Genomic DNA, 12,148 nt, shown 5'->3' with positions numbered 1-12,148 from the left:
TGTACATCATCACAACATTTAAATGACAGTTTGAGATACAAAGCATGGGAACTGAAAAAATTGACCTTTTCTGGAGTTCTGTGGTGGTCTGTGCACATTGACACCAATGTGACATGTTGAAGTCACATTTTATCTTTTAGTGAAGCTTAAAACGAAAAAAGTCAAACATTTACACTGTTTCGTTGCATGGGTCCGCTTTCCCAGAGGTTTCTAGATCATTTGGCTTCCCGTCAATGTTTTGCTTGAAGGCTAAACGGAAGTTAGAGGGCGGCTTATATTCAAAGTCATGTCCAAAGCAGAGAGCAAACTCACGTGTATAGAGACTTTTTGTACAGGTCTGAGGTCAGTTTTTGGAGCTCATGAAACCAGCCGTTGAGTTCATGGTCTTGAACCTTCCCTGAAGGCTTGGTCTAGAGATGCACTTTACATTTAGGATATAATTTGTCTCCTTTCTGTTCTCAGCAATGACATCACACGTCATCGCCATATGCCTGCGCTGGGCTTAAAGGGACACTCCACTTTTTTTGAAAATATACTCATTTTCCAGCTTCCCTAGAGTTGAAAATTAGATTTTTACCATTTTGGAATCCATTTAGCTGATCTCCGGGTCTGGCGGTACCACTTTTAGCATAGCTTAGCACAATCCATTGAATTGGATTAGACCATTAGCACAGCGCTCAAAAATAACAAAAGAGTTTGGATATTTTTTCCTGTTTAAAGCTTGTCTTTTCTGTAGTTACATCGTGTACTAAGACCGACGGAAAATTACAAGCAACTTTTAATTTTCCGTCGGTCTTAGTACACGATGTAACTACAGAAGAGACAAGTTTAAAAAAAGGAAAAATATCGAAACTCTTTGGTTATTTTTTAGTGTGATGCTAATGGTCTAATCCAATTCAATGGATTGTGCTAAGCTATGCTAAAAGTGGTACCGCCAGACCTGGAAATCAGCTGAATGGATTTCAAAAAATTAAAAATCAAATGTGAGCTGAAAAATGAGCATATTTTCAAAAAAAGTGGAGTGCCCCTTTAAAATCTATGGATGCTTAATTATTGACCGGTTTATTTCTTGCAAGCTTCCACCTTCTACATTGTCAATAGATTTATTGATTGTGTAATTTTCTGCACTGTTGTCTATGTCTCAGGCAGATTTTCTTTTTCTCTGTAATTTGAATGTGTAGGTTTTTTGGAAAGAGACAGTCAAACAGGTGTTACAGTAAGTGACGTATTGCTGCATGGGACACATCTTTCTAAAGAACAATGTTCAGGTTCTTTAGAAAGATATAACCAGAATGTCCCACGCAGCAATACAACCCTCTTCCTTTCTCTTCAGTGTTCAGGAAATGGTGAAAAACCATCTGCTTCCTGAGCTTCATATCGTGGGATGCGTTGCAGTTTTGTTAAAACACGTATCCGGCACATATGAGTACGTTAATGTGAAATAATTCCTGCAAACCACACGCTTTCATTATGAGAAAGGGTTTGGTTTCTCTAGACAGATGTCATCGCCTGCATTATGATGTCACCAGACTCTATTCAGTGTGTTAATCTCTTATTTGTTTTTTTTTTCTTCAATAGATGTTTGTAGGCTAATTCTTTGTGCATGTGATTGACACAATGCAAGTGATTACAGGAGTACAAACACACTTCCCACTATACATTCTGTCAGTGGTTACTTCAATGAAATTCAAACTGATTTGTTAATGTGGTTGTTAATGTGTTTTTTGGATATTAGTAAAACAGGAACGCTTAGCAGAGCATTGTCTTTTTAAAGCGTCCTTGGGCATGGAAAAGGTGTTATAGAAAATAAACATTATTATTATTAGTATTATTTATACAGGTTGGTTACAGTTAGGTAGATTTCAGGTTGCTAGAAGAGTGCGATTAGCAGCTCTGATAAAATGGAAGCAGATTGTTTCCTTTTTACTTCAAGTGCCCCGACTTGTTCTGTTGTAAAGCTGTTTAATGCCGTGTGAGTTTTACTCCACCTTTTCACAGTGACACTGTTACTGTAGTGCAGATGGAGCTCTGCTGTGCTTATAGGTGCTTTGGGAAAACAGAGGAAGTGGGAGGAGCTTCGGCTCATAATACATCAATTTCAAAGAGTACTCGTATTGGATTTGCTGGGACCACAGTTATGCTAATTTGTTTTTTTGTCTGTCCATTATCGTTTTCAGAACTCTACTGTAACATTCACTAAAACATCAGGGGGGTTCCCTGGTTGGATTAACATGGAGTCCTCCAAATATTGTTTGAATTTAAAATAATTTTTGGGAATATTGAAATTGGGCATCTAACAAAATGCATTAATGGGGTAGCAATTAAAATTAAAACTTGGTTAAAATGAAGGTTCTGACGTTACAATCTATTCAGTAAACTTAAAATGTTATGTAGTGTGTGAAACATACTGTGTATACCTAAAATTATTATTTTAATATCTTTGTAACCATCATAACAATGTAAACTGCTGCTCCTCTCTATCCATTAAGTGGTTGAAAAATGATTGAAGACCTGATTTTTATTTTTTCATTTTATTCCAGGGCAGTAGTAGAATAATACCCAAATTTAATTTTTAAAGCTCACATAACACACACCATTTCTGCATTTCTGATGTTAATCTGGAGTACCTATAGAGTAGTAGTACATCCTTTATATCTCCGAAGAGTCTTTAGTTTAATCAGATTTATAAAAGAAAGATTAGCTTTACAGATTGTTTCCGATAACGTACGAAAAATAAAGGAGGAGCGAGTACGAGTCATGCAACACTACAACACTGTTTAACTTATGATTCACTACACGTTTGTGTCATTTATATAATATGCACGCGCCTATTTCCAACATAAGACAGAAGTCTTACTTACCGCATTCAACTCATGACCCGGTTGGGACTTTTCAATGAAATCCAGCACGCGCGAAACTCTGCTGCTACCCCAGATAATAAACTATATTCATCGTTTTCATAAGGCTGGCTTCCTTCTTCTTACATCCAAAAACACACTTCTTCTTTCGTGCCATTGTTGAGTTTTGAAATTAAACAAAGCTGTCGCGTGATGTGATGTTTGTAAGTTCTAGCGTCTCCCGCTGATTGACGAGTGGGCGCGGTTTTCCGGGGGGAAGTGCCCATAAAAGAAGTGATACGTATAGAAACCCCTAAAAACGTCAGCTGGACCCGTAATCGAAAAAAACTTTCCGAAACTTGTACGAACCTTGGCGAAGTGCATTCGGCAGAGAAATACTCTGTAACACTTTGTCTACGTTTAGCATGAGGAAACAACTCTATAACTGTGTTAATAAGTCAGAATGCATGAAATACCATTGAACCACCCCTTTAATAAAAACAAATGATGCACAAAATACATCATTCGTACTTCCTGACCCATATTCAGTGCAATATGACCCAAGTTTTATACAAGGAGATTAAAGCTTGAAGTGAAACCAGATTACAAAAACTCAATTGCTGCACACAATTGGCTAGTAATCGGCTTATGTTTAATTATATGCATATAAAGTAGACATACAAGTGGCTTAAGAAGTCATTATGTTGTTTATTAACAAACTACTCATCTGCCACAATGTTTTAAAGACTTAATCTTTATTAAGAGGCATTGCTCAGTCAATTCACTATATACATACTGTGATTATCGCATATTATATTATAAATTATTATTGTTACATGGCTTAGTAGGTTTGTTTTTCCAGATAACAACCACTCAAAACTGATAACACATACGATAACCCGGAATGCCACAAATCATTTTGACAGGTTCAGTTTAATATTACACAAAAATTTAATATAAAATGTGTTTAAATAACAAATATGACATTATATTCACAAATGATTAAACCAAATAGCGTCTTTGTCACATTTAAACGTCTTATCTTAAAACCGAAATGAACGTGTTTTTCTTATAAAAGGTTTGCATTAGTTAAAAATGTGCTAATAAAATATTTCAAATCAATATTTAATATTTCTTACCTTACTTATGAGATAAATAGCCGTGTAATAAGCTTTGCGTTCGGTCCTGATTCTGTGAAAACAATCGGTTGCCTATACGTTATCCCTTACTTAGCATATGTGGGTTTTTTTTTCAAAAATGATTGACAGGCCAAGTTACTGCAGTTCAATAGTGCCGACACCTGTGCTACATACCATAGTAAATAAATCATAAGCGCAATAATAACTTTACTTTTGAAACTATTTACCGAGTTATAAAACACAACATCTTTTGTTTCATTATTTCATATCAGTTTGTTCTGTTTGGGCCGTGAACAGGTAACATGATGTCTCAGCCAGCAGAACATGTTTGCTCATATTCTGGGTTTGTCTGTAACACCGAGCAATGAGAGGTCAAGGCAACCAGCCAGATGTGTTTACCTTTTGTAAATGAGTAATCCTCCATCCAAAGACTTACATTCCTTTACTGTAAATCACCACAGTCAAACAGTAAAATCAATGCGTTGTTTTGGGTGTTTGCGCGCTCTTGCTTCGTCAATACAACAATGCATCAGATTGATACGCATATGCAACACACCTGATGTAAGCAATGACCTTGACATGGCAGATTTGTGAAAATGAATGAGTAATAGCACATTCTCTGCTACTGTAGCATTAATGTTTGGGTCTCACTCCATCTGACCCATCAGCTGATTCAAAAGCATCTCTCAAATCTGAATATATGAAGAGTTTCGTTGCAAAACGAGATAAATAAGTTTTTTTAATTGTTCAGAAATCTCGTTTTTTGGTTGTGCATTCCAATTAATATCAATTCAGGTTTGTTTTGATTTAAACCTTCATAACTTAAAAAATACAGCTAAGTAGCACCATAAAACAAAATAATAACATGATAACATAATAATAAACAAAAATGTAAAAAAAAAATGGATTTATCTCGTTTTGCAACGAAACTCTTCATATATATATATATATATGAAGGGCTGTCAAAAGATTAATCACGATTAATCGCATCCAAAATAAAAGTTTGTGTTTACCTAACATATGTGTGTGTACTGTGTGTAAATATTATGTATATATAAATACACACACATTCAGGTATATATTTAAGAAATATTTGCATTTAAATACTTTATATACATTTATATAATTTATATTATATATGAATATAAATATTTTATATATAAATATAACCATTTTTTCTTAAATATATACATAATTGGGTGTGTTTTTATATATAAATAATAATTATACACCGCACACACACATATGTTAAGTTCACACAAACTTTTATTTTGGATGCGATTAATCGCGATTAATCTTTTGACAGCCCTAATATATGTATAGTACATATAGTATACACAGTATACAAGAGTGTTTTAGGTGTATATGTGACCCTGTATGCAAAATCCTAAAGGGCTAAAGTGTCATAATCTAATAATTTCACATTGATATCAATATTTGGCATGACCTTACTCAGTCAATATTAAATATATCAAGATTATATTCTCGCAGGCAGGGTTACATTTAATGCAATACGTCACATATAATAATACCCCATGATTCATTGCACCTCCCTGCTTTGTTGCATCTTGCACTTCCTGCGTCATTTCATGTTACAACCTGGTTTGTAAATGTATTACCAAAACATTAATTCAAGTGCCCATATGTGCTTTGATAGGGCTGCACGCGCTAGGAACGGCACGCTGCGCTGACAATAGATGCGTTTGTTTTAACAGGTCATTCCACTAGATCAGTAGGCAGTCGTAAATAAAACAAATTGCGTAAGCCGTGGGCTATAAATACGTCTGGTTGAACTCTGAGACGTAAGAGACAATGGTAGGATTTGCATGGTATGTAAAGGATATAATGTAAATATGTTGCAGATATCTACTGTAATATAAGAGATGCTGGATCTGTCCCGGTAAGGTGTGCGTGCGAGTACATACAGTATCTGGACACCTGGGTACTGTAATGTGCTCAGTGGTTCTGCACTAATTTAATGTGGCGCCCTGATGTCAATGTATTATTCCCATTGGTGGTGATATAGCACGCAACACCAATATTTGTTTATCTAGTATGACTAAACCCTGCTGTTCATTTATGAATCACCAACACAGCACCAGATATGCTTTTAGTTTACATCTATTTGGCAGACACTTGAAGGGCACTTCAAAGTGTACGTTTTTTTTAATCTGTATGTGTGGGGTTCGAATCCACGACCTTTGTGTTGCTAACACAATGCTCAATGCTAGCAATAGGAATTTATTCCAGCATTAGAAATATTAATTGGTCTGTTTACTTTTCGAATAACCGTAAAATATATTGTAGTAAATCTTAGATGATAATTAGGATATGACTGAGTCCACGTATTAACTTTGAAGACAGGTACAAAGCTGGTACACATCTTTGCCTTCAAGGTATTTTAACTACTTTTTCACATGTCAGTCTTGAACGCATCACTTCCTCTTAAAAATAAATGCGCGTTATGGAACGTGACCCTCTTGTATTCCTGTGATCTCTTTGCGAGACGTAATTTAAAATGCTTGGATGACATGTCTTTTGATCTTGCCAAAACTGTACTATTAATCTCAATTATGCTTGTGTAATGAGACCCTGTCTGGAAATGCACTATGCTGCTTTCACGCGCACCAAGATAAAATGCATATACACTGGCTTATAATTATAAAACTCCTGCTTTTAATATAGACAGATTTTAGGAATAAATAATGGCATACATTGCACAATAATAGTTTTGAAAATTCCCAGAATAATCCGGGTTTTGTTGAATCTCACACATGATGTTCGACGTCAGTGTTTGTCCCGTTGTTGTGGATTTCTGCTCGTCCAGCTGTTCTTGAATCTTTTCCAAAACCCACCAGAGAAGCTGGTGTTACACATCCGCAGACACACATTTATTTCCGCTGTTGTTTATTTGAAATGGTTCAATCCGATCCAGATTATTGGCGCTTTATCATCTTTCCCGCCCATCCTCCTCTTCTGCTTTAATCACAGCACAAACTGCTGCCAACAGGAAACCAGCAGACCCAGAATTTTCCATTTGACTCTAAAGTACATCTACTGTAAATATGATTAAAGTTTAGTTCACCTGGCTTTGCGTTGTTTTATGTTAGGATGAAGTAAATGACTAGGGTCTAGGAAAGTATAAAGATGTTAAATTAATAGTTTAAAATTATTCGAATTTAAATTATCACCTTGTTATAATTTCAAATTTCCAGTTTGTGTTTGTTTATCGGTGTGGCTAGCAGTGGCGGCTCGTGACTGCTCTTCCGAGGGGCGCAAATTCAAAATATGTATTCGGACTCGGAGTGCCAGGTGTGTTGTTTGTGTTTTCAAAAAGTGTGTTTGTTGCGTCATGTGAACCATGTGCATCACGTGTATTGTCAAAATAAGTGCCTGCTGCACACGCGTCGGAACCGTTTATGATAAAAGAGACGCTCACGTTCAAAAAATACACGCAAGACGCTCCCTTAACAGTAAACTTCGATTACGCATGAGATTATGCGAGTATCTGGCAAAAGCGAGTGTCTCTTTTGTCATAAACCCTTTGGACGCGTCTGCGGCGGGCACTTGTTTTGACAAGACACGTGATGGACATACACGCACTCGATGCGCAGAACACAGGTTTTGAAATTACGAACCACACACATGACGGGCTACATACATGTTGTGACAAACTTCGCATCGTGCGCCCTCGAAAAAGAAGTCACCGGCCGTCACTGCTGGCTAGTGTGTAAGGGTTGGGGCTAGAAGGGATAGAGCAAACTGCGAAATCTCACCAGATGAGCACTGTTTTATCCAGTTTTGGGTAACTTTACTCAAAAAGTAATTCATTAATTACATCTTCAATCATGTTATTAGATTACTGTACAAATTACTCTCTCCAAAAATGATTTAATGAATTATTACTAAATCCTAATTTAGTAAATGATATACGGTTTCAGCAGTAACAACATAAACAAGCGGCTGTTGCGCACCGCGCGTAATTTCCGGTAAACTCTGCTAATAATAAATAACCACAAAGTACTTTAAACGTAGTTTACTTATATAACAAGCAAAAACAACACATAGATTACCTAGGAAACCAAAACATTTGTTATTTTCGACGAGGCATTTGTTCAAGAGATCAGTTTAGCAACTAGTCAGACAATTAAAAAAAAAACGAAACCGGAAGTAAAGTTCAGATCCAGACTTGTATCACGTGTGTCTGATGAAACCGTCTATACTTGAATAAATCATATAAAAGTACATAAATTATTCTAGTCACACTTTTTAAGGTTCAATTCTCACTATTAACTAACCTTTTAGCTACTACTCCTAATTACTGCTGATTAATACTTAACTTTATGTATTGATATGAATGGGATGGGATTAAGGATGTTGAATAAGGCATTGCCGAATCAGACATTAATATGTGCTTTTTTGGTACTAGTAAACAGACAATATTTCTGTAATATTAACGCTAATAACCAACCAATTAATAGTGAGAATTGGAAACTACACTAGAGTGTTACCCTACACCCCAAATTTCACAGGATTTATGGCGTAACTGTATCCCATCTAGCCAAAACTGCTGTTTTCATCCCAATCCTACCCCCAAACCTAAACCCAACATCTCCCAATATGTAGGTTGCTGTATACCTTCTAGCCAAAACTGTAAACTGACCTCTGGAATAACTAAAAAAAATTAAAAATAAAAAACGTTTCAGTTTCCTAAAGACAAGGGGATGGATCAACGCTTTACAGTTTGCTAGATTTTTGGGGTGAGACAGTTTATGCACTTTACTCTCTTATCCCACTTCCCTTAATATTTATTGACCAAATAAGTCAATAATTTGTTTTGACTCTAATTTAGAGTATAAAAAATAGACTATAGACAAAGAAGGCTTTTAGTATCTCAGTGCTGTGCAACTTAAAATGAATGTGTTGAATATGTTGTCTGTGTACATACTTAACATACTGGGGTTTTCCAAAAAGCCATCATTTCTGCAAGTACTGCCAGGAAAACTGTGTTGGGTGGATTTCCCTTCTCTTCCTGTTTAAAAACACCATATTTAAGGCTTAACGCTTAAAGCGACTAGATATACATCAGAGTTCCCTGCCGGAAAAAAAACCCAGTAGTTGTTTCAAAGCATGATGCTTAATGAGGACTTTTACTACAGTTGCACCAAAGTTCAGACATCGATTTGGACATTAATTCCCATTCATACAGTATATCCATCCAAATGTGGTGGCTAGTGTATAAAAGCATGAACAGAAATGACATCATTGCAAATGTGTCAAGGGTACAATTTGAGCAGTCTTCAGTTTATCTTTGTTATGTATCCAAACGTTTTATGCAGAGATTCACGCATAAGTTACAATAAATAATTCTTTAATATTAGCTTACATGCTTGAAAGACAAACGCATGTCTGAGTAGTGTTCATAACGTTATTGGTCTGCACACAGTGAACATCTCAGTCTATACATTGGTTAATTAGTTACTATTTGGTAAGTAAGCACCTTACAAGCTTGTACATCAGACAGTTAGAGGGCGAGGTGACCATAACACTACTCTGGTATATTTTGCATGCATTTCTCTCTTATAAAGAGAGAATATAACATTGAAATCTACTGAGGCCAATGTTCCCTGAGTTCAGCGTTGAACGATTCACACAAGTGACTCGCAAACAGCTGGGTTATCTGAGTCCTGGCTGTGCATTGAGCTCAGTCCCGTGTCCGAATCATCATCATTGGCCCTGCAGGTTTTTGAGAGTCCCCTCGCCTGCTCCACCCAAATATTATCCTTGTCAACACCTAACTGTTCACATTCAGCCTCAGCTGACCCATCTTTCCCGTCCTTTGATTCTTTTTCCTCCAGTTCGTCTAATCTATGCACCTTTTCCAGCAGTTCTCTCAGGTCCCGTTCCTTTGCATCCAAAATCTCCTGACTGATATCCAAGTCGTTCTTTACAGTCTCCATATCTGTTTTTAAGCGCAGCCCGATGTATAAACTCGTATCCAGTTGAGTTTTGATCCTCTCCTCGTCTAACTCAAGTTCAGTGTCTAATAGAGGCTCGTGGGACACTGAGATTGGCTCCCCGGGGACCGAAGTCACCCTAAGGGACATTTCTTCAGCTACATTCTCCGCGTCTTTGTTGGAGAGGACCTCTCGTCGCCGTCTCATCCACCTGTGGTTAAGTTCCTCTTGTATTTCACCCGTAAGTATTTCCACGAGAGCCTCGCGCTCGGTTATTTCCTCTTGCAGTTGGATAACTTGGTCGCACCGTGACGCGTAATCCTCAAACTGCTCGATAGCCTCACCAAAGGCGCACGGCGCGTCTCCGGTGTTTTCAGTGTCCTGGTCGTGCAAATAAGTGTCTTGTACGTAATTCACACCGTGTCTTTTCATCCGATCAAAGTGCACTTTTGATTCACACCTCTCGATTTCGCCGTCCAACTCTTTAATCCGCTGTATCTGCTGCCGGATAGTGTGATCCTGCGAAATGATAAGATGCACAAGGGTCTCCATTTTCTCCACGGATGGATTGTCGCGTATTAAAACCTCCTCTTTCTTTTTATTCATTTTGTCCAGCTTTCTGAAAGCCTTACGCACGACCCTTCGCTGTTTTTCCTGAGAAATCCCCATCGTGGGTATGTTTGCGCTGTTCTGGGGACTCTCCTTACTGAGCACAACGCGCGCCTCAGCGCTCCGCGGTCCGGTGTTGGGCAGCGAAGCGTCGTTTTTAACCAAAACAAACCTCACGTTCTCCTGCTCGCCGCCCCACGCGCTCCAAAGGCGCATGATTTTGGTTTTATTAGGCAATATCCTTTCATATCCTCTCCATTTTTCCACGATGCAGTACGACTGCGGTGTGCCGGTGAGCATCGGCGCGCTCGCGCCTTTTTGCAAGTTGTGGTCATCCAGCAGAACTCTCACCACGTCCGCGCAGGTGGTGCGTCTCGACACACCGGACACCAGCTTCTCCTCGCGGCAAACCCATACTGAGATTTTACTCTCATCCGGTTCCATGATTATTTACAGTCAGTTTACTGAAACCGGTTTAACCGTCCAGTATTCATGGAAAATGTGGCATATGGAGATACCATCCACCACCGTTTATCATCCGCTCCCCATTGGTCCGCTGGAAAGTTGCACAGTTTGAAGAAAATTACTTAATAAGATCAAATTGTCCCAGCTGGTTGAGTTTCGTCCGTCCGTGACATTCAACTGATAGTTGTGTTTGTCTTTAAACTACCGCCGTACTCCTGTGCGTTTGGGCGCGCGCAGGCACCGCCCACACCGTACCAAGATCACATGATGCATTTATACAGCAACTTTCAAATGAACACTGCTCACACTGCAAAAAATGACTTTCTTAATTAGTATTTTTGTCTTAAGTAAAAATATTAGTCCATAAATGAATCTAGATTAATCTCATACAAAATAAAAATGTTTTGCATAATATATGAGTTTGTGTTGTGTGTAAATATTATGTATATTTAAGCACAAACATTTAAGAAATGTTTTATGTATATATCATTTTTTAATTTATATATAATATAGAATAGCCTATAAAAATATGAATAAATATATATACACACATGTAAATGTTTCTTAAATACATGACTGTGTATATATACATAATATATACACACAGCACAAACTCATATATTTGTATGAGATTAATCTATATTAATCTATGCCCAGCACTAAAAAATATCTTAATGAGCAAAATGGCCTATAAAAATAAGTCTAGTTTTAAGACAAAAAATATAAAGTGTAGGCGAATTTGTGCTTAAAACAAGCAAAAAAATCTACTAATGGAATAAGAAACAATTTCTTTGTTTATGAAAAAAGTAAATGTATTTCAAGATTTTTTTTGCTTGTTCTATGCACTGTTTACTTAAAGTGTGTATATATATATATATATATATATATATATATATATATATATATATATATATATATATATATATATATATATATATATATATATATATATATATATATATTTTTTTTTTTTTCTTAGGTCATTTTGCTCATCAAGAAAATTTAAGAATTTTTAGATATTTTACTGAAAACAAGACAAAAATACTAAGTAAGAAACTAATTTTTTAGCAGTGCACATGGATTAAATGGCTAAATATTACCTTCCATTTAGCTTTTGAGGACCCTCTATTATAACTTTATA

General features: G+C 36.8%; 1 protein-coding gene across 1 annotated transcript; it reads right to left on the bottom strand.

Moving 5' to 3' along the window:
* Nucleotides 1-8,163: 8,163 nt before the first annotated feature.
* rassf10a (Ras association domain family member 10a) lies at nt 8,164-11,222 on the bottom strand. The gene has a single exon (XM_055193173.2). It carries the CDS (start codon nt 10,984-10,986, stop codon nt 9,625-9,627), a length of 1,362 nt encoding a protein of 453 aa, XP_055049148.1. The 5' UTR covers nt 10,987-11,222; the 3' UTR covers nt 8,164-9,624.
* Between the last annotated feature and the right edge of the window lie 926 nt (nt 11,223-12,148).

The sequence above is a fragment of the Misgurnus anguillicaudatus genome, chromosome 6 (genome assembly GCF_027580225.2).
Source record: "Misgurnus anguillicaudatus chromosome 6, ASM2758022v2, whole genome shotgun sequence".
Lineage (NCBI taxonomy): Eukaryota > Metazoa > Chordata > Actinopteri > Cypriniformes > Cobitidae > Misgurnus > Misgurnus anguillicaudatus.
This window is presented reverse-complemented; position numbering and strand designations above follow the sequence as displayed.